This window comes from Globicephala melas, chromosome 16 (genome assembly GCF_963455315.2).
Source record: "Globicephala melas chromosome 16, mGloMel1.2, whole genome shotgun sequence".
In the NCBI taxonomy this organism is placed as follows: domain Eukaryota; kingdom Metazoa; phylum Chordata; class Mammalia; order Artiodactyla; family Delphinidae; genus Globicephala; species Globicephala melas.
Genome location: NC_083329.1, coordinates 45,300,036 through 45,323,402, shown reverse-complemented (window position 1 = coordinate 45,323,402; position 23,367 = coordinate 45,300,036). Strand labels below are relative to the sequence as shown.

The 23,367-nt window shown below is 41.4% G+C and overlaps 2 protein-coding genes across 17 annotated transcripts in view; both read left to right on the top strand.

Annotated features, from left to right (window-relative positions):
- Nucleotides 1-6,147, top strand: part of WASHC2A (WASH complex subunit 2A) — a 56,147-nt gene extending 50,000 nt beyond the window's left edge. For 5 of the 13 annotated variants that reach the window (XM_030844044.2, XM_030844042.2, XM_030844041.2 and 2 more), the window contains exons 27-31: nt 224-286; nt 640-852; nt 2,473-3,090; nt 3,910-4,087; nt 5,811-6,147. In XM_030844044.2, coding sequence (XP_030699904.2) covers nt 224-286; nt 640-852; nt 2,473-3,090; nt 3,910-4,087; nt 5,811-5,950 — 1,212 coding nt within the window. In that variant the 3' untranslated portion in view covers nt 5,951-6,147. The remainder of the gene's footprint in view (nt 1-223; nt 287-639; nt 853-2,472; nt 3,091-3,909; nt 4,088-5,810) is intronic. The other 8 variants (XM_030844049.2, XM_030844048.2, XM_030844052.2 and 5 more) reach the window with 2 other exon arrangements.
- Nucleotides 6,148-9,051: 2,904 nt separating this feature from the next.
- ZFAND4 (zinc finger AN1-type containing 4) overlaps nt 9,052-23,367 on the top strand; it is a 73,460-nt gene continuing 59,144 nt past the window's right edge. For 3 of the 4 annotated variants that reach the window (XR_009559275.1, XM_060286116.1, XM_030844003.2), the window contains exon 1: nt 9,154-9,444. The gene's annotated coding sequence lies outside the window, so the exon portion shown is untranslated. Of the gene's footprint in view, nt 9,124-9,153; nt 9,445-23,367 lie in introns of those variants that run through there. The other variant, XM_060286115.1, reaches the window with a different exon arrangement.

The following is a 23,367-nucleotide window of genomic DNA, read 5'->3' as shown; positions in this document are numbered from 1 at the left end:
TCTTACAGCCTTCCACTTACACAACGGATAAGGAAGCACAAATGAAGTAATGTTAGTGAAATGTTTTGAGGCCCCAGGAGAGATTTGAATGCCTTTCCCATTATAGAATTATAGAAACCAACATCTTTGTTCCATCACAGATTTATTTTCAGGCATATGTGTAATCCAAGAGACACTTTTCTATTTCCCCAATGGATTTTTAACTGAATGTAATTTCACACAGGACTCACCAGGTCCCGCTCCATTTAAAACCAAAGAGCCATCCCCTTGGATCTGGAAAATTCAAGTAATTATAACGTGTCTGGAACCTTCATTGCCGGCCTTGTGGCATCTGTAAAGTTTCTTGGGTTTTCCTTTTGTCAGCTGCTGCCAGGCGTTTTCTCATCTCTTCCCCACCCTCTGGTTGTTGCTTCCTGTGTGCTGTGTCTGTAACATCTCTCCTTTGGTCCTGTGGTGGGCACAGGGGTATAGCCCTCTGATTTAATTCTAAGACTAGATCAGGAGACTTCCCTGCCTTTCTCTTTCTCCTCTCGTACTATATATTACATACACCAAGTCTTTCGTCATGTGTCACAGTAATAAGAGTAGACTGCTGTGTTTAAGAAAACATACAGAGTAAGTTTCATTTTTCTTCTTTAGGCAAATTTAGCCATTAACCCAGCAGCCTTGCTGCCTACAGCGGCTCCCCAGATCTCTGGAATGAAGTCTGTTTTGCCAGAATTGGGCGTTCCTTCGTCTGAACCTGGGAGAATCCACAGTCTGGAAAGTATGCCCACTCTTCCCGGGAGTGGGGAGGCCGGCGTGAGTTTTGACCTTCCAGCTCAGGCAGACACCTTACACAGTGTGAACAAGGTGATGAAACCACCTTTGCTTGCTTGCCTGCTTTTTTTAAAACCAGAACAGTTTATATGTTTCTTCCGAGTTCATCAGTTGCACACGATAGGCTGACCCCGATTCCTCATTTGAAGGAGGCGTCTCATCTTTCCTTGAGCCTCTCCGCCCTCCTTCCACCTCCCTAATTCTGTGTCCACTCTTCCACTGCCTGCCTTTGTTACATTTACATTCTGCTCAGTAGCTAGCTCACTAACTCCTGGCTGCCACCTGGAGGCCTTCTGAACACTGAGCAGATCATGTCCTTACTGTTTGCTTCCTCTGCTGTCTCCTTACTGCTCAAAGGAGGACGTTCAAGCTCCTTGGTTTGGTATTAAAGCCATTTACAGTCTGTGCTATCCGAAGCTTCCAGCTTTCCCACCAGTCGCCCCACACTGTCAGCCTAAGTCCAGTCACCAGGAACCATTCCCCAAACACACATGCCCCAACATGCTGCTGCCATCAGCTCGTGCTGCTTCCTCTGTCAGGAATGCTCTTCCTCATCGACAGCTCTGCACAGACTTCACAGTTTCTGTGACATTTCCCCTCCTGCCCCTGTCCTGGGCTCCCTCTCTGAGATCCCGTGGCAATTACGGTCCTGTCACACTGTTGCATAGGACTGTGGACTTGTGCTGGATGGACCATGACCTCTTTGAGGTTTTACTTTTATTTCAATTGGTTCTCTTTTCTTATATCCGGTCTTTCTTCTCAAATCTTAGCTGTTATCTGAGTAATCAACAGTACCGAGGATGACCCTGCAAATACATTCATTTCAAGTGTTTCCAAACCTGTTTTACTTATGAAAAATAAAACATCCCTCCTTTCTTTTTTTTCTGTTCGCTTATTTTGTTGTTGTTAAGTTTAAATTGTTCCTGAAATAATTCGTGAAATTTCGACATAGGCAAAGTACAGTTAAGTACTTTGCCCAAAGTAGCTTGTGCCTTCTTAAAACTACTTGATGGTATATGTTGGAAAATGTTACAAATACTGCATTATTGCTAATAAGTGACTCATATTTTGAGGTTATATTGAAAGTTCTGATTCCTAAGCTGCATTTTTTTACATGAAATATTTAAAATTTGGATTTAGTGTTTGTTGACTTGAAGAAAAGAGCATCTGAGATTACCTTTCTGTCTTTATCATCTTATCTCCCTGTTTCTGGAGCCTGATTTTAGGCTATCCCCCAGTAAAGCTTATTGCCAGAATCCCACTGATTCTTTCTCGTTTTGAAAGATACCCACATATAAACTTAGGGCAGAGAAGGAAGGGTCCAGGGAGTGCTGTGGGACACAAGACAGTGTGGCACAAGCAGTGTGGCTTCCAGTGGCAGGTGAAGCCTTTTGTATCAAATTGAACAGAAATTGCCCTCAAAAGACTCAAAAATGGGGGACAGTGAAGGATTAAGAATGAGTCTTAGAGTACTAGGAGCTATTAAACGCCTTTGGAAATCTTTAAGAAATAACCTCTTCTGTCTTAGATAATATCTCGATTGAGGGGAACCTGACAACCTAACAGTATTTTGAGTTGCTGATGATTTGCTATGTTAGTTTTGAGCACCTTTTAAAAAACCATCAGGTCAGCATGTGGTTTTTGCCATTGCAGAGCCGGGTCAAAGTGAGAGGGAAGCGCAGACCACAGACACGCGCAGCTCGGCGGTTGGCTGCCCAGGAGTCCAGTGAGGCTGAGGACATGAGTATCCCCAGGGGATCTGTTGCACAATTGGCAGATGGCGTCATTTCACCAGATGGTCATCAGCCACAGCCCAGGGCAGCTGGTGGAGAAGACAGCTCTGAGGAGGCTGTGGCAGCTGCCATTCCAACTTGGGCAGGTGGTCCTGTGCTTGGGACAGACAGAAACCCCTTTGTGAAATCTCTGGGTCAACCTCTTGAGGATGACCTTTTTGATTCTGGAGATATCTTTTCCAAGGGCATTGCATCTCAGTCCACGGGGAGAAGAAAAGCCAAGGTGAAGGCAGCAGACAGCCTGGCCAACCCGGCAGGGGGAAGTAAAGAAAAAAGCCCCATGTTTCCTGCTCTCAGTGAGGCAGTCAGTGATGATGATCTCTTTCAGTCTGTTAAACCAAAACCAGCAAAGAAAACAAATCCTTTCCCTCTCCTGGAAGATGAGGACGATCTCTTTACAGACCAGAAAGGCAAGAAGAATGAGTCAAAATCCAACAGTCAGCAGGATGTTATCACAAAAGCACAAGATATTTTTGAGGTAGGTAATAGGACATAACAATACATTTTTGTGCAGGGTTCTTTGTTAAGGAAAATACCTGATTGGGTCATTTGAGCCACAGATTGTATTAAACCTGTTTGGTTGCTGCCCTGTATCTACTTGCTTAGTAATTATAATTAGGTTCTTTTATTAGTAACTCTGAAACTTATTCAGAAGTGGTTTTCTATTTTGTTTCTGGCCATAACCATTGATGCAAGTCTTGATTTTTATAGTTTTTATCTAGCTATTGCTGCAGTCAGCATAGATAAAGTAGCATCTCTACAGCTTGAGTGTGTAACCTCTGGTTCTTGGGGAAACAGGCTCTGGCTGGAGCTGATGATTTAACGCAAGAGGTAAGGCCTTCAGTGACACTCTTCGGGCAGATGTTTATTGAGCATCTGGGAAGTGGAAGCACAAGGTGAACTAGGACCAGTGCTCTGCTCCCCAGAGCTCTCAGGGAGGGGAATTGGATATAGACAGAGCCGCATATAAATAACGTTTTCAGGTAATGTTAAGGGTCTTAAAGAAAACAACCCAGGGCAGTGGGGCAGAGTGATGGGTTGGGGTGGGAGGTGCTCCTTCAGGTAGGACTGATAGAGAAGGGTTCTCTGTACAGCTCGAGGTTTAGCTGGGACTAGAAGAAAGAGAAGGACCATGCCAGGCAGAGATCTGGAGTAGCAATTCCCGATAGAGGGGCAGCTCACATGGCTGTTCCAGAACCCTGTGGCAGTTTGCATTTCTACAACTTGTTGAAATTAGTGTATGTCGTAAAGTAAAAACTTGATTTAAAATTGTTTTGCTTGTTTTTTGGCTTACAAGGATGATATATTTGCTACAGAAGCAATGAAAGCCTCACAAAAAACAAGAGAGAAGGAAAGAACGTTTGACTCCAACTTGTTTGATGATAACATTGATATCTTTGCTGATCTAACTGTAAAACCAAAAGAAAAGTCCAAAAAGAAAGTGGAAGCTAAGTCTATATTTGACGACGATATGGGTAAGTTTAGTTTTCTGCATATGACGGAGAGAGTCATTACTGTTCAGCGACTTTATATTTCTCCTGCTACCTTTGTCTTGACCCTTTCCTGGAAAATGTTCCCCAGTGGGTTTCCTTTGACTTGCTATATACTCCTGAGATAGACTGAGGGTGGATGAGTAAATGGCCTAGTCATTTTGGTGAAACAGTGTTTTGTTATGATGGATATGAAGGAGTTTGAAGGAGCCCAGAGTTTGACTTTCAAGTATAATTTTGCTTTTTTCTTAGTGTGCCCCCTGCCAATCATCTATGACAAATCTGAACACTGATGTCATGAAAGGAGGATCAGAAACTACCCCACATGCTAAAGTAGGCTGAAGTGGCTGCCTCGGGTGTGATGCAGTTCTAGCTGGAGAGTGAGCGTTAGTGGTTCGGAGGATGGAGGGGCAGTGCAGGAGGAGAGCAGGACTGTATAGGAAAGCAGACTGTAACTCAGACTTTACCTCTCACCAAAGATCTTCTGTGTTTGTAAACATGTTCATTTTCTCTCCATAGTGTAATGTCTACTTTATTACTGGGCAAGCCAAATGCCCCATAACCCGAAATGTAGGGCTTCTGATATGTCCTGTGTTAGTGCATAGGACTCAGGCTGAGGCCATATACACTTCCTACTCCCCCACCTCCTCTCTCCCAGTCTGGACCTTGGGGTTAACTGGGAGAAAGCTGGTACTGCAAAGCCACACTTTTTCGACTCCCCAAGCAAGTGTGCTCTGTCTCTACCTGCTTCCCACTACAAGGTACAGAAGAGACTTTATTACAAAAAATGTAATACATGTTATAATAGATTAATACTATTTGTAAAATGTAAAAAGTAAAAAACTAGCCCTAGAGGTAACTATTATTGAGAGTTTGGTGTGTCCCCTTTCAGATATGGTGACAGTAATATAGGTTTGTATACATATAAACGTATACTTATTTTTCAGTGTTTTCCCATGTCAGTACATAGAGATCTACTTCCTTGTTTTTAGTAGTTGTGTACTGTTGCTTTATATTTAGCCATGAGCCTATTGAGAGTGATCTAGGTTGTTTCTCCATTTTCTCTGTTACAAATGATACCATAATCTTTAACATTTGTACATAAATATCTTTATGTACACATGCTAAAATCTCAGTAGAATAGAATCCTAGCAGTAAATTACTGGGTTACTATCATTACTGAGTAAAATGAGTCATGGAGCATTGGAGTCAGTGAAACATTAAACACAAGTGTAGTCATAAAGACTTACACGCTTAGCATTTAGGTCTGCAAACAGATGCATTTATTCTGAAAGAGGGTGACCTGTGTTGGATTTCCCTTTGCTTATTTTTAGTGCCTTTTCCTTTTAAAATCCAGTGGGAAAAGAATGTAGAAATAAGTATAATGCATAGATGGTAAAGTCAGGGGCTGGATTGGAGATTCAGTTATCTTTCCACTTTTCCTTTCCTGCATGTGCACACACACAGCTTTGTAGCTGAGAAAATTATGCTCAGAGAGAAAATGTGACTTGTATGTGATCATAAAACTTAGTAGCAGAACCAGGACCAGAATCTAAGAGGCTTGGCTCTTAGTGTTTTTTGGTATCCCATACTGTTGTCAGACTTGAGTCTTTGGTTGTTTGTGTAGATGTGTCTTAAAAGCACCCATTTTCTTGCCTATTCAGCAACTCCTTTTTTTTTTTTCTTTTTCTTTTTTTCCTTTTTAAAGATGATATCTTCTCCTCTGGTATCCAGGCTAAGACAACCAAACCAAAAAGTCGATCTTCACAGACAGTGCCTGAATCAAGATCTGAACAGAAGGTGTCCAACATATTTGATGATCCCTTGAACGCCTTTGGAGGCCAGTAGAGTGTACCGGGTATCCTTCAGCTACATCCTTGAGTTAATGATGCTGTCTTCTGTGCTCACTGTCTTAACTGAATTATAAAAAGCATATACTGAAACAGCTAGCTCACTTCTTACCCAACGTACTTAGTATTTTTCTGTACTGGTTTTAATCATGCTTAATACTGCCAAACAGAAATAAATGTTTCACTGTTTCGTTATTGTTTTTGCTTTTTTTAACCATATTTTGATTAGCCTTGGTGGGGCCATGGTTTAGGGTCATTAGAAAAGAAACCTATTTGTGCCTTTCATGGGTGGGCAGGGACTCCCAGAGGTAGCAAATGCCAGACAGATGACCAGGAGTCTTCCCTACATGTATGGGAGCCCTAACTTAGAACCAAGGCACTTGATAGAGGAAGAGGATGAGAGATTATAAACTTCATGAGTCTTTGTAATAGGAGAGGAGGTTTTCTCTCATACCACTGAATTCTGAAGATGCCTCTGTAGGTCCACTAAAGCAAGGTTTGGCAAACTGTAGTCCTCTACTGTCTGTTTTTGTAAATAAAGTTTTATTGGAAAGAACCATACCCATTCATTTATGTATTGTCTATGGCGGTTTTCACCCTACCTCCAATGCCAGAGTTGAGTAGTTGTGTCAGAGACTGGATGGCCTACAGAGTCTAAGATATTTTCTTTGTGGCCCTTTACAGAAACAGTTTGCTGACCCTTGCTCTAAGGCATCCATTTCCATTCCTTGGAGCTTTGCATTATTTTTTGAAAGGGCAGAATGAACCCAGATAATGGTAGGAAGAAGTGCTGAGGATGGAAATGTCAGCTTCTAGAGCACCACTGTTTCATAGAACTCTGCACTGATGGGAATGTTCTACAACTGTGTTGTCCATTGTGGATGGCTGACCACCCCCCCCACCTCACCCCCCGCCCTTCTAGTCTGTTTTCCTGTGCTGTGCCATCTTGCTCATGAGTATTCAATCTGTAACCGTGGCACAATCTTGTAAGCAGACCCAGTTGGCTTCACCAATTCTGAAGCCAGTAACTTCTTCCTTGGTTACTTTTAAGGTTGAATTGGGAATTGCTCATAGTCAGAGATTTCGTATAGCTCTCACACATCAACTGTTTGTCCAGCTCTGCTGCGAGAATGACCCAGCAGCAGAAGAGGGCACATACTAGCTGCCTATTCCTTTTCCCTATCCCTTTAGCGCATCTTCCTTCTGTCCCTTAGGTTACTTGTGTACAGTTTCCTGCTCTGAGCCCAATGTGGGATCTGACTCAGTAAGCATTTGTTAAACATGTTTTTCTTTTGGAATCATCAAATCTGCTGACCCATCATTAGGATTGATTCCAGGGAATTCAGGAGACAATAGAGTTGGAAAATAGGCAAATTGCTATTTTGAGAGGGTTGAAAGTGGGAGGGAACTTAACACTCACTGGTCCAATGGTAGGCACTTTTCATGTCAGTCTCCTTAACTCTACCAGATAGGTGTTGTCCTCATTTCACAGATGAGGCTAAAATCTGGAAGCAGAGTGGACCAGCGGAACAAGTTTGGATTTTTTTATTGAGACCTAGATTTAAATCTGCCACTTAGAGCTGTTTGAGTATAGGCAAATTGTTTTACCTTTCTTAGCTTCTGTTTCCTTCTTTGTCAAGTAGGGGTTTCAGTACCCACCTTGCAGGATTGTGATGGGACAGAATATGCAAAGATCCTTGTTAACTATCTGGCACTTGAAACATGGTAGATGATGATGGTGAGAATGAATGAACTGGCCAAGAGCTTCCAGTGTTGGAACCCAAGGCTTTAAGCTCATCCACCTGACTCCAAAGCTCCTTCTCACAGTTCTCCCTGACTGAGAGGGGTGGCAGGTTTTAGAAACTAAGGTTTTGCTTCAGTAAGATTCATTTCATCACAGGCACTCATTTAAGAATTTAGTATACAAAGATAATAATCATATCTCTGTCCTCACGGGGCTCCAGTCAACTCAGTATTAGAGTTTAAGAAGGAACCAGTGGCAAGAGAGCCTGAAGATGAGTGAAAGCACAGTCCCTTATCATACATATACCTCAATGTATACTCAATGGTTTGTTGAATGATGGAGATAATTTGGTGGGCGGGGTCTCAGAGGAGAGTAAGAAGGGACAGGCAATGGAGATTAGGCATTGGGGTTCATTTTAGATTGGTTCCTCCGAGTCACAAGATGATAAGTGAAGCTGCAGTGAGAGGGAGATTACTGTTTATTGTCAGTTGAGTAATCCACCTAGTAAAATAGTAGGCCAGGAGGGCTGGAAAATCTGTAAACCTTGGATTTAGAATACCTACAGGAAATGAAGATAAAAAGAAGCAGTGGGGGTCCATGTCAGGCTGGAAGGTTTGTGTTGTCTGTTATGTTGTGCACCTGAGCTCAACAGCTTGGGAATTAGAACTGGAGGGAAAAAAAAGGGTGGCTGGGCATAGCCGACGCTGCGATTTGACAACCCAAGGTACCCACTCAATTTCAACTCTACAATTCTCAGTAAATTGGGTGAGGAATAAATGGATAAGATCTACAGAGCTTGTTTGCTTTCGCCCTTGCTTTCAACCAGGCATGGCAATGTCCCCATGTTTCACATGAGGTACGTGAGACCAGAAACGTTAGAGGTCAGTAAAGCGCAGGAAGGGTGATTTGTTTAAGCCAGGCCGGCCTGGACCGCACTGGAAGTGCACAGGCTCTGGGAAGGCCATCGACGGGGACTATCCCCGCAGCACGTCGGGCACCTCTAAGAGCGCCTTAATTTGGTGTCAGGGAGGGTGTTGTCCATACTCTCCTTAGGCCACAGGCCAACCCCACCGTTCCCAGAAGCCTGTGCGACTGGTCTCCAGCCCGCCCGCTTCGGCCGGAGTCAGCAGGCCACTGTTAGTAATATAGGATTAACATCCGGGCCTCTCCTAACCAACAACCACCACCGAACGCAAAAGAAGCACCGGCTCCCGAGCACCCGCAGGCGTCCGGCGGACAGGTCCCGCCCCTGCCCCCGCTGATTGGAGGGCGACGCGAGCACCGGCGAGCGATTGGTACGCGGTGTCACAAAGGGGCGGGGGCGCGGCGACCACTGAGCGTTGCTCTTCGGTTCTTGCCGCGGCGGCGCTCGCGGGGCCGCACCTCCTTACTGGCCTGCGGGTGGGCGAGGCAGTGGACGAGAGCCGGTGAGGGCAAGCGGGCCGGATGGGGAGGGCGCCCAGGGCCGCGGGCCGCTGAGCCGGGCCGCGCTGCCGTCGCTGGCCTCCTGGCCTCGCCCCCTCCGTCGCCGCCGCTGCCCCGATACCGGCGCGGTGGGCCGCCTTCGCGGAGGAGACAGCCTTCACTTTCTGTCCTTCCGCGAGCGCGACGCGGGGTGCCCCGCCCCGTCCGACAGGTGCTGCCCTCCGAGTCGCGGATTCTGACGCGGAGCCTAACCGCTGCCCTCCTGATCTGGCCCATGCGTCTGGGTAGCCGGAGTTTATCCTGGAGGAGCACGGGCTGCGCAGGTGACTCCGTTCTCTTCAAGTGCCTAACACTGAAGGCTCGAGGAGGCGTTGGCTTTGAAGGATTTCACAGTCCCGCTAGGAAATTGATTTCAGAGTTTAGGGTACATGATGTGGTGGATATAATTCTGAAGCTTGTATTTAAAACTTAGGTATATTTCCAGGCTTTAGTAAAAACGGTTCATTAAGAGTCGGTATTTTTAAGGACTGCATAACATGCTAGCTCCCTTTATGTCGGAGGAAGAGTTTAAAAGAAATGCTCTTATATGGCTGTTCTTTACAACAGAGTTTATCGATAAAGCTGATTCCGAGTTACTGAAATTAGTTATTCAGCACTGTTATCGCATTACCTTCTTTAACTTCCCTTTCATCTTTGATGGTTGTGTTTTAAGAACTTTTTCAGAAGGGAGGAGAGAAATGTTTTGGAAATTGATTTAGAAACGTCTTTTGATGCCATTACTTTTTTCCCATGATTTTTTTTAACATCTTTATTGGAGTATAATTGCTTTACAATGGTGTGTTAGTTTCTGCTTTATAACAAAGTGAATCAGCTATACATATACATATATCCCCATATCCCCTCCCTCTTGCGTCTCCCTCCCACCCTCCCTATCCCACCCCTCTAGGTGGTCACAAAGCACCGAGCTGATCTCCCTGTGCTATGCAGCTGCTTCCCACTAGCTATCTGTTTTACATTTGGTAGCGTATATATATATCCATGCCACTCTCTCACTTCGTCCCAGCTTCCCCTACCCCCTCTCCGTGTCCTCAAGTCCATTCTCTACGTCTGCGTCTTTATTCCTGTCCTGCCCCTAGGATCTTCAGAACCTTTTTTTTTTTTAAATTCCATATATATGTTTAGCATACGGTATTTGTTTTTCTTTCTGACTTCACTCTGTATGACAGTCTCTAGGTCCATCCACCTCACTACAAATAACTCAATATTGTTTCTTTTTATGGCTGAGTAATATTCCATTGTATATATGTGCCACATCTTCTTTATCCATTCATCTGTTGATGGACACTTAGGTTGCTTCCATGTCCTGGCTATTGTAAATAGAGCTGCAATGAACATTGTGGTACATGACTTTTTGAATTATGGTTTTCTCAGGGTATATGCCCAGTAGTGGGATTGCTGGGTTGTATGGTAGCTCTGTTTTTAGTTTTTTTAAGTAACCTCCGTACTGTTCTCCATAGTGGCTGTATCAATTTACATTCCCACCAACAGTGCAAGAGGGTTCCCTTTTCTCCACACCCTCTCCAACATTTATTGTTTGTAGATTTTTTGGTGGTGGCCATTCTGACTGGTGTGAGGTGATACCTCATTGTAGTTTTTTTTTTTTTTTCTTTTTTTTGCGGTACGCGGGCCTCTCACGGTTGTGGCCTCTCCTGTTGCGGAGCACAGGCTCCGGACGCGCAGGCTCAGCGGCCATGGCTCACGGGCCCAGCCGCTCCGCGGCATGTGGGATCTTCCCCCACCGGGACACGAACCTGTGTCCCCTGCATCGGCAGGCGGACTCTCAACCACTGCGCCACCAGGGAAGCCCCTCATTGTAGTTTTGATTTGCATTTCTCTAATGATTAGTGATGTTGAGCATCCTTTCATGTGTTTGTTGGCTATCTGTATATCTTCTTTGGAGAAATGTGTACTTAGGTCTTCTGACCAGTTTTGGATTGGGTTGTTTCTATTTTGATATTGAGCTGCATGAGCTGCTTGGAAATTTTGGAGATTAATCCTTTGTCTGTTGCTTCATTTGCAAATATCTTCTTCCATTCTGAGGGTTGTCTTTTCGTCTTGTTTATGGTTTCCTTTGCTGTGCAAAAGCTTTTAAGTTTCATTAGGTTCCACATGTTTATTTTTGTTTTTATTTCCATTCCTCTAGGAGGTGGGTCAAAAAGGATCTTGCTGTGATTTATGTCATAGAGTGTTCTGCCTATGTTTTCCTCTAAGAGTTTTATAGTGTCTAGTCTTACATTTAGGTCTTTAATCCATTTTGAGTTTATTTTTGTGTATGGTGTTCTTCAGTGATCGCTTGGTTATTTAACAGTGTATTGTTTAGCCTCCATATGTTTGTATTTTTTAGTTTTTTTCCTGTAGTAGATATCTAGTCTTATAGCATTGTGGTCAGAAAAGATACTTGATACGATTTCAATTTTCTTAAATTTACCAAGGCTTGATTTGTGACCCAAGATATGATCTATCCTGGAGAATGTTCCATGAGCACTTGAGAAGAAAGTGTATTCTGTTGTTTTTGGATGGAATGTCCTATAAGTATCAATTAAGTCCATCTTGTATAATGTATCATTTAAAGCTTGTGTTTCCTTATTTATTTTCATTTTGGATGATCTGTCCAGTGGTGGAAGTGGGGTGTTAAAGTCCCCTACTATGATTGTGTTACTGTTGATTTCCCCTTTTATGGCAGTTAACATTTGCCTTATGTATTGGGGTGCTCCTCATCTATGTTGGGTGCATAAATATTTACAATTGTTGTATCTTCTTCTTGGATTGATTCCTTGATCATTATGCAGTGTCCTTCTTTGTCTCTTGTAATAGTCTTTATTTTACAGTCTATTTTGTCTGATATGAGAATTGCTACTCCAGCTTTCTTTTTTTTTTTTTTTTGAGGTATGCAGGGCCTCTCACCATTGTGGCCTCTCCCGTTGCGGAGCACAGGCTCCGGACGCGCAGGCTCAGCGGCCATGGCTCACGGGCCAAGCCACTCCGCAGCATGTGGGATCCTCCCAGACCGGGGCACAAACCTGTATCCCCTGCATCGGCAGGCGGACTCTCAACCACTGCACCACCAGGGAAGCCCCTCCAGCTTTCTTTTGATTTCCATTTTCATGGAATATCTTTTTCCATCCGCTCACTTTCAGTCTGTATGTGTCCCTAGGTCTGAAGTGGGTCACTTGTAGACAGCATATATAGAGGTCTTGTTTTTGTATCCATTCAGCCAGTCTGTGTCCTTTGGTTGGCGCATTTAATACATTTACATTTAAGGTAGTTATCGATATGTATGTTCCTATTACCATTTTTTAAATTGTTTTGGGTTTGTTATTGTGGGTCTTCTCCTTCTCTTGTGTTTCCTGCCTAGAGAAGTTCCTTTAGCATTTGTTGTAAAGCTCGTTTGGTGGTGCTGAATTCTCTTAGCTTTTGCTTGTCTGTAAAGGTTTTAATTTCTCTGTCGAATCTGAATGAGATTCTTACTGGGTAGAGTAATCTTGGTTGTAGGTTCTTCCCTTTCATCACTTTAAATATGTTCTGCCACTCCCTTCTGGCTTGCAGTTTCTGCTGAAAGATCAGCTGTTAACCTTATGGGGATTCCCTTGTATATTATTTGTTGTTTTTCCCTTGCTGCTTTTAATATTTTTTTTGTATTTAATTTTTGATAGTTTGATTAATATGTGTCTTAGTGTGTTTCTCTTTGGATTTATCCTGTATGGGACTCTCTGTGCTTCCTGGACTTGATTGACTATTCCTTTCCCGTATTAGGGAAGTTTTCAACTATAATCTCTTCAAATATTTTCTCAGTCCCTTTCTTTTTCTCTTCTTCTTCTGAAACCCCTATAATTTGAATGTTGTTGCATTTAATGTTGTCCCAGAGGTCTCTGAGACTGTTCTCAATTCTTTTCATTCTTTTGACTCCATTACTCTTAATAGCTAAGCATGTTTTTTAAATTATTGGTAAAAATTCTGACGTACTTTTTTCTCTGCCTTCTTCTTTCTTCTTCCTCTTCTATTTTTTAGCTGTCCTTGTATCATTTTCCATCCTGTTTTTGAGTCTCCATTGCCCCTCATTTACCAACATCATAGGGTTCCATAATCTGCCCAGTCAAGCATGCTCTAACACAACTTTCATAAGTTGTCCATGGGGCTTCCTTGGTGGCACAGTGGTTAAGAATCTGCCTGCCAATGCAGGGGACACGGGTCGAGCCCTGGTCCAGGAAGATCCCACATGCTGTGGGGCAACTAAGCCTGTGCGCCACAGCTACTGAGCCTGCACTCTAGAGCCCATGAGGCACAACTACTGAAGCCTGTGCGCCTAGAGCCCGTGCTCTGCAACAAGAGAAGCCACCGCAGTGAGAAGCCCGCGCACCACAACGAAGAGTAGCCCCAGCTTTCCGCAACTAGAGAAAAACCCGCACGCAGCAACGAAGACCAAACACAGCCAAAAATAAATAAAATAAAATAAATAAATTTATTAAAAAAAAAAAAAGCCCGGGGCTGATTCAGACTTGCCACATCAGTGAGTTCATCCAAGTGTAAAGTGATATGTTTAAAAAAAAAAAAAAAAAAGGTGTCCACGGACCCCGCCCTTAGTACTGGCTAGGTCTTTGGCCTACTGGAGCTTCCGTTTGCCCCTCTGCTATCATCTAGTCCTCCAGTCTGGCTTAACTAGATTTCCTAGACTTACTTTGCTCTCTGTTACAGTGATTTCTACTGCTGAGGAGAAGTATAATTATTTCCTAGAGGCACACATTTCAGCTTTGAATTTGGTTACCAATCTTGCTTCTTTTTGGATTTTGGAAATTACTGCATTGATTAGGGCCCAAATTTGTGGTGGTGTTCCAGTGCAATTAGTGCTGTTCTAGGTTGCAAGTTTTCTTTTCGCCCATAATTACTCTGTACATTCTTGTTGCAGATGAAGGACTTCCAAATCTGTCTTTATGTTACCTTCTCCCACCATTTGTTTATTATATTTGGGGTATTGTTGTGGAAGACTACTGTGGTGAAAAAAATGGTCTTTATATCTTATGTCTCTAAATTCCTTGGACAGGCACTGGTCACCCATGTCTTTATTTCTGTAATATTCAGTTCGGCATTCCTGACCCCTGACCTCTGTTGCTAGATCTTTTACTATGTAGATAGGAGTGCTCTTGGCTTTGGGGGAACGGACACTGATAATTCTGTAGTACATTCTTATTTGATATAGGATGATAAGTATGTTCTTAAGAATCCACATATTATCCAAAATTGTATTATAAAAGCAGTCATTTCAGTGAGGTAGGAAAAGGGGTTAGGTTCCGTCATTATTCCTACAGACATGTCAATGTATTAAGGATATAAGAGACACAGCCTGAGCAATACAGCCACTTATTTGGCTTTTACTTGAAAGTAGTGGTCTTTTACCACTGTCACCAGCATTATTATTATTATTATTTAATAGATCTTTATCGGAGTATAATTGCTTCACAATACTATGTTAGTTTCTGCTGTACACCAAAGTGAATCAGCCATATGCATGCATATGTCCCCACATCCCCTCCCTCTTGAGCCTCCCTCCCACCCTCCCTGGTCATTGCAAAGCAACGAGCTGATATCCCTGTGCTATGCTGCTGCTTCCCACTAGCTAACTATTTTACATTCTGTAGTGTATATATGTCAATGCTACTCTCGCTTCGCCCCAGCTTCCCCCTCCCACCCCATGTCCTTAAGTCCATTCTCTATTTCTACATCTTTATTTCTGCCCTGCAACTAGGTTCATCAGTACCAATTGTTTTCTTTTTTTAGATTCCATATATATGCATTAGCATACGGTATTTGTTTTTCTCTTTCTGATTTACTTCACTCTATGACAGACTCTAAGTCCATCCACTTTACAACAAATAACTCAGTTTCACTTTTTTATGGCTGAATAATATTCCATTGTATATATGTGCCACATCTTCTTTATCCATTCATCTGTTGATGGACATTTAGGTTGGTTCCATGTCCTGGCTATTGTAAATAGTGCTGCAGTGAACATTGTGGTACATGTCTCTTTTTTTGCGGTACACGGGCCTCTCACTGTTGTGGCCTCTCCCGTTGCGGAGCACAGGCTCTGGACGCGCAGGCTCAGTGGCCATGGCTCACGTGCCTAGCCGCTCCACGGCATGTGGGATCTTCCCGGACCAGGGCACAAACCCATGTCCCCTGCATCGGCAGGCAGACTCTCAACCACTGCGCCACCAGGGAAGCCCCATGTCTCTTTTGAATTATGGTTTTCTCAGAGTATATGCCCAGTAGTGGGATTGCTGGGTCATATGGTAGTTCTATTTTTAGTTTTTTAAGGAAGCTCCATATTGTTTTCCATAGTGGTTGTATACAACCACTATGCGGGATACACACCAACAGTGTGGGAGGGTTCCCTTTTAACCACACCCTTTCCAGCATTTATTGTTTCTAGATTTTTTGATGATGGCCATTCTGACCAGCATGAGGTCATTGTAGTTTTGATTTGCATTTCTCTAATAATTAGTGACATTGAGAATCTTTTCATGTGCCTCTTGGCCATCTGTATGTCTTCCTTGGTGAAATGTCTGTTTAGGTCTTCTGTCCATCTTTTAATTGGATTGTTTGTTTTTTTGATATTGAGCTCCATGGGTTGTTTGTATATTTTGGAGATTAATCCTTTGTCTGTTGTTTCATTTGCAAATATTTTCTCTCATTCTGAGGGTTGTCTTTTTGTCTTGTTTATGGTTTCCTTTGCTGTGCAAAAGCTTTTAAGTTTAATTAAGTCCCATTTGTTTGTTTTTATTTCCGTTACTCTAGAAGGTGGGTCAAAAAATATCTTGCTGTGGTTTATGTCAAAGAGTATTTTTCCTATGTTCTCCTGTAAGAGTTTTATAGTGTCTGGTCTTATATTTAGGTCTCTAATCCATTTGGAGTTTATTTTTGTGTATAGTGTTAGGGAGTGTTCTAATTTCATTCTTTTACATGTAGCTGTCCAGTTTTCCCAGCACCACTTATTAAAGAGGCTGTCTTTTCTCCATTGTGTGTTCTTACCTCCTTTGTCGTGAATTTGGTGACCATATGTGAGTGTGTTTATCTCTTGGCATTCTATCCTGTACCATTGATCTATATTTCTGTTTTTGTGCCAGTACCATACTGTCTTGATTACTGTAGTTTTGTAGTTTAGTTTGAAGTCAGGGAGCCTGTTTCCTCCAACCTCATTTTCCTTTCTCAAGATTGCTTTGGCTATTCAGGGTCTTTTGTGTTTCTATACGAACTGTAAAATTTTTTGTTCTAATTCACCAGCAGTATTATTAGCATATTACTTTGTGTTATTATATTTATTACTCATTATTTTGATAAAAAGTATAACAGCACTCAGAGCAGCTGTGCTGCCAGCAATAGCTTTTCTTCCTATGGTGCCGTATCTTCAGGAACATTAGCAGTCTGCACAATGCAATTCAGGTTCCCTATTTAATTAATTATATTCATTATGCTTAATTATATTAAATATACTCCCTAGTTAATTGATGAATTTTATATATTGGTTTTATATATTGAGCTATGGTGAATTTTTATAGCTCAGTATAATTAATATAATTAATATAATTAACTATATTGAGTTATAAAAATTCACTGTAGCAGAAATCTCTGTACGTTATGAGTTGCGTAAATATTGGTGGAGTTAGTTTGGAATGAGTAATGATTCCTATGGGAAACCAACATTTCTCCAAACAAACTTTTATAGCATAACCAAACACTTCTTCATGTCTAAAGCAGGGATAATACCTTACCTATATTACAGGTTTGCTCTAAAACTCAGTTGAGAGGATGAATATTTATTTACTCTTTCATTGAACAAACCTTTAATGAGTACCAATATGTACAAAACACTGTGCTAGGTGATGGGGTGGTAAATCAGATGCCCTTCCCTTAAGGAGCCTACAATTTAGTAGAATAAGAAAGTCATGTAAAAAATGAAATTGATTGTAATGGATGCCATATATGATGGAGGTCAGGGTGTGAAGGGGAGGAACTGTAAACGGCTTTGTGGAATAGTTTCTATTCGACTTGAGTCTTGAAAGATCACAGGTGCTTGTCAGGTAGCCAAGTGTGGGAATGGTGGTAAGTAGAGGAAAGCAGGAGCAACGATATAGAGACCAGTGTTTTCTGAAGCCGCAGTTACAAATGATTAGAGGATAGAAGTACCAGATATATTGCAGGATGGGATGAGGTATGTGTATAAATAAAATAGGGCTGGAAGGTGAGATGCATGATCTTAGGAGCCTTTCTAAGGAGTCTGAATTCTGTAGACAGTGGGAAGCCATCGTGGGACCTTGAGCTAAGAAATAACATGATCAATTCTACATTTTAAAAAGATAACTGTGCTTCACATCATATGTCATTAGGGAAATGCAAATTAAAACAATGAGATACTATTATATGCCTATTAGAATGGTCAAAATCCAGAACACTGACAACATCAAATGCTGGTGAGGATGTGGAGCAGTAGGAGCTCTTATTCCTTCCTGGTGGGAACGCAATATAGAACAGCCACTTTTGAAGACACTTTGGCAGTTTCTTACAAAACTAAACATACCCTTACTGTAAGATCTAGCAGTTGTACTCACTGGTGTTTACCCCGGTAAGTTGAAAACTTATACGTCTACACAAAAACCTGCACATGGATGTTTATAGTGGCTTTACTCATAAACTATTCTGTGTGATACTATAATGATGGGTACATTACTATACATTTGTGGAAATCAATAGAATTTGCAACACCAAGAATGAACCCTAATGTGAACTATGGCCTTTGAGTGATAATGATGTGTCAATGTAGGTTCATCTGTTGTAACAAATACACCACTCTGGTGTAGGTTGTTGATGGTGGGAGAGGCTGTGCATGTGTGGGGGCAGGGAGTGTGTGGGAACTGTCTGTACTTCTGCCTAATTTTGCAGCGAACCTAAAACTGCTCTAAACAATAGTTTATTTAAAAGGAAAAAAAATTCAGGCTTTAGGCTAACTTAGATTCATTTCCCTCATTTAGTCTGAATTGATGGTTTCACCCCAGTGCATTCTAAAGTCAAATATTAAAAAATTTTAGAACTTTGAGTGACCTTTCCCCCTATTATCTATAGATAATTAAGAGTAAAGTAATTTCTGAACTATGTGATGTGATACCCTAATCCAGTTTTTATTAAACTTTCTTTTTTTAAAAAAGATAACTGTTGACATCCTAGAGAATGGATCAGAAGAGTGAAGGGCAGGTGTCAAGGATTATAGCTAGGCTATCAAAGTTGCTCAGTTAAGAGCTAATGAAGGCTTCCCTGGTGGTGCAGTGGTTGAGAGTCCGCCTGCCGATGCAGGGGACGTGGGTTCGTGCCCCGGTCCGGGAAGATCCCACATGCCGCGGAGAGGCTGGGCCCGTGAGCCATGGCCGCTGGGCCTGCGCGTCCCGAGCCTGTGCTCCGCAACGGGAGAGGCCACAACAGTGAGAGGCCCGCGTACCGAAAAAAAAAAAAAAAAAGCTAATGAAGACCTGAACTAAGTCCTAATCAGTGTGGCTGGAGAAGGTCACAGATTATAGAAATGTTAAGTTGTACTGTTAGGATTAGATACCTTGAGGCTAGCAGAAAAATCTAAAATGATTCCTAGCTTTCTGGCTTAAGTGATTAGGTTAATGGTGGTACCCTTTACCAAGATGGAGACTGTAGGACAAGAAGGAGGTTTGTAGGAAAGATGATTAGTTTTGGACGTGTTGGATTTCAGGTGTCTGTCTTGTATCCAGATTTTACTTGATTTTAAAGATTTATTTATTATTTATTTATTTTGTTTATTTTTGGCTGCATCAGGTCTTAGTTGTGGCACTTGGGATCTTCGTTGAGGCATGTGGGATCTTTTGTTGTGGTGCACGGGCTTCTCTCTAGTTGTGGCATGCGGGTTTTCTCCTCTCCAGTTGTGGCGTGCAGGCTCCAGGGTACATAGGCTCTGTAGTTTGCAGCACGTGGGCTGTAGCTGAGGTGCGTGAGCTCAGTAGTTGTGGTGTGCGGGCTTAGTTGCCCCATGGCATGTGGGATCTTAGTCCCCTGACCAGGGATCGAACCCACGTCCCATGCTTTGTAAGGCAGATTCTTTACCACTGGACCACCAGGCAAGTACCTATTTTTATTTTTTTAAAAATGTTTATTTATTTATTTATGTGGCTGCATCAGGTCTTGGTTGTGGCACGTGAGCTCTTTGTTGTGGCATGTAGGCTTCTCTCTAGTTGTGGCGTGTGGGTTCCAGAGTGTGCGGACTCAGTAGTTGCGGCACATGGGCTTTCTAGTTGTGGCACGCGGGCTCTAGAGCATGTGGGCTTAGTTGCCCCATGGTATGTGGGATCTTAGTTCCCCAACCAGGGATTAAACCGGTGTCCCCTGCATTGGAAGGTGGATTCTTTTTTTTTTAAAATAAATTTATTTATTTATTTTTGGCTGCGTTGGGTCTTCGTTGCTGCGCACAGGCTTTCTCTAGTTGTGGCGAGTGGGGGCTACTCTTCGTTGCGGTGCACCGGTTTCTCACTCTGGTGGCTTCTCTTGCTGTGGAGCACGGACTCTAGGCGTGTGGACTTCAGTAGTTGTGGCTTGCGGGCTCAGTAGTTGTGGCTCATGGGCTCTAGAGCGCAGGCTCAGTAGTTGTGGCACACGGGCTTAGTTGTTCTGCGGCATGTGGGATCTTCCTGGGCCAGGGCTTGAACCCGTGTCCCCTGCATTGGCAGGTGGATTCTTAACCACTACGCCACGAGGGAAGTCCCCTGGAAGGTGGATTCTTAACCACTGGACCACCAGGGAAGTTCCTAGTATCCAGATTTTAGATACCTGTGAAAATCATGTCTATAGAATGGAGATGTAGGTTATTAATCAAACCACAAGTTTTAAAAAATAACTTCTCCTTAATCACATTGTTATGAAAATTGCGGTGACTTCAGTGATATATCCTTTGGCAAAAAAAAGTAAAAAATTTATCACCCATTTTTCTTCTTCATTCCTGCACTGCCCTAGTGTTCACATTCTGTTCACCTAGTCTTACAGATATTCTTCCCCCACTCTGAGGCTTTACCCATTCTGAAATACATTCAAGAGTCTACCTACCTTTAGGGAATACTTCTCAACTTATTTTATGAGGGCAGTATTACCTTGATATCAAACCAGACACTAGATCAATAACTTGTATGGATATAGACACAAAAATCTTCAAAAAATACTAACAAACTAAATCTAGTAACATATATAAATGATTACAGACCATATACAAATGGATTTATCCCACTGATTCAAGGTTGGTTCAATATATCAAAAAGCAGTCAATGTAATACACCATATTAATAGAATATGAGACAAAAACCACATGATCATCTGAGACACTAAAGAAAAGTATTTGACAAAATCTAACACTGTGATTTAAAAAAGACAACTGACACCTAAACTAAGTAGGAATAGAAGGGAACGTTCTCCATCTGATAAAGATTACCTATGAAAACCCCACAGCTAAAATCATAACTCGTGGTGAGAGGCTAAATGATTTTCCCTACAACAGGAAAAAGACAAGAATGTTTGCTCTTACCACTTCTATTCAACCTGTATTGGAGATTCCAGGCAGGGCAATTAGGTAAGAAAAGGAAATAAAGGTCATCTAGATGGGAAAGGAAGAAGTTAAAATTTCTGTTTGTAGTTGACATTATCTTGTATGTAGAAAATCCTAAGGAATCCACTTAGAAAAATACTGGAACTACTGAGTTCAGCAAGGTTGCAGTGAACAAGACCAATATATTAAAATCAATTGTATTTTTATACACTAGCAATGAGCAATCTGACAAAGGAACTAAGAACAATTTCATTGATAGTGACATCAAAAAGAACAAAATTCTTAGAAACACGTTTTTAAAATACAAAACGTATAATCTGAAAGCTATAAAACATTGTTGAAAGCAATTAAAGAAGTTATAAATAAACTGAAAGATATTGCATGTTGATGGATTATAAGACTTAATATTGTTAAGATGGTAATACTATCCAAATTAATCTGTAGACTGAACACAGTCCTTATCAAAATCCCAACTGGTGTTTCTGCAAAATACACAAGCTGATCCTATAATTCCTATGGAAATTCAGATGACCCAGAATAGCCAACAATCTTGAAAGAGAAGAACAAGTTAGAAGACTCACACTTCCCGATCTCAAAACTTACTACAAAGCTACAAAGACAGTATGCTACTGGCATAAGGATAGACATATAGATCAATGGAACAGAATTGAGGTTATGGTCAACTGGTTTTCAACAAGGGTGCCAAGACAATTCAATGAATTTAGAATAGTCTTTCTAACAAATGGTGCTGAGACAACTGGTTATTTGTCTGCAAAAGAATAGATCTGTACCCCTATTGTACAAAACCACAAAAATAAATTCAAAATGGACTATAGACCTAAATGTAAGGGCTACACTATACAATTCTTAGAAAAATATGTACTGGTCAATTGTTATTACCTTGCATTAGGCAAAGCTTTTAAAATATGACACCCAAAGTATAAGCAACAGAAGAAAAATAGTCAAATTGGGCTTCATTAAAATTAAAAACTTTTGTGCTTCAAAGGAAACTATCAAGAAAGTTAAAAGACAACCCATGAAATTGGAGAAAATATTTGTGAATCATATATCCGTTAAACAGCTTGTATCTGGAAAGTGTTAGACATAAATAACTCAATGGACAGGATCTGTATGGACTTTCTGAATAGACATTTCTGTAAAGAATATGTGCAAATGGGTACTAAGCACATAAAAAGATTCTTAACATCATTAGTCATTAAGGCAAATCACAACCACAGTGAGACACTACTTCATACACACTACGATGGCTTTAATCAAAAGACAATAAAATGTATTGGCAAGGATGTGAAGAAATCCAAACCCTTGTTCATTGTTGGTGGGAATGTAAAATGGTTTAGACCACTTTTGAAAACAGTATGGTAGTCCCACAAATTGCTAAACACAGGGTTACCACACAACCCATCAGTTCCACTTCTAGATATATATGGAAGAGAAAGGAAAAAACATGTCTATCACAGACTTGTAATTGAGTGTTCTCATAGCATTATTCATAATAGGCAAAAATTGGAAACAACCCAGAATGCCCATCAACTGATGGCTGGATAAGTAACGTGGTACATCCTTATAATGGACTATTATTCAGAAATAAAAAAGAATGAAGTACTGATACATCTTAGAACATGGATGAACTTTGAAAACATTATGCTAAGTGAAAGAAGCTGGTCACAAAAGTTTACATATTGTATGATTCTATTTATGTGAAATGTCCAGAATAGGCAAAATTTTAAAAACAAAGTAGATTAGTGATTGCCTAGGGCTGAGAGAGACAGAATTTAGGAGTGTGTCTAAAGAATAAGAGGTTCCTTTTACGGTTGATGAGAATGTTCTAAAAATGATTATGGTGATGGTTGTACAATTTTGTAACCATACTAAAGCCCAGTAAATTTTAGGCTTTAAATGGGTGAATTTTATGGTATATAAATTATATCGCCATAAAGGTACTGAAAAGCTTTACCTACTTCTCCAGAAAGAATATGTATCATTTGTCCTTTTAGTTTAAGTTCAAGCCCCCTCCGCCTTTTCAAAGTTTTCACTGATTAATAGCAATTTATCAATTTGATTATTCCTATTCTCCTAATTATACACTTAGAATTTATTTTAGTATTTCTGTTGGTTGTGTTTGCCTTTCATATTCATTAGCCATTGTATGTTTGTGTGTAGAGATTATGTCTAATGTCTGTTACCAGTATTAACCTCATCTCAGTGCTATACTGGTGGACAACCTTTGGAAACCCAAATTCTTATTGATTATTTAGTGAATCCTACTTTTAAGATGGTTACTATTCCTTTTATTCAGTGTGATTCAGATGTACAATGGCTATAACATACTTTGTATGGGTTATAAAATGTAACTTACGTGTTTTAGGAAAGGATGTGCATAAGTTATTCAAAGTCTTGCAAATATATACCTACATGTGGAGTTCATTGGTTTAAATATCATTAACAAAAAAACATATTTGTTGAGCATGTAGTGTAAGTAACTGCTGAGCTCTAGTAAGATAAAGTGTAGCAAATATACCTGTTCTTAATAATCTTACACTCTAATTGGGAGAGTGAGTTCAAAGAC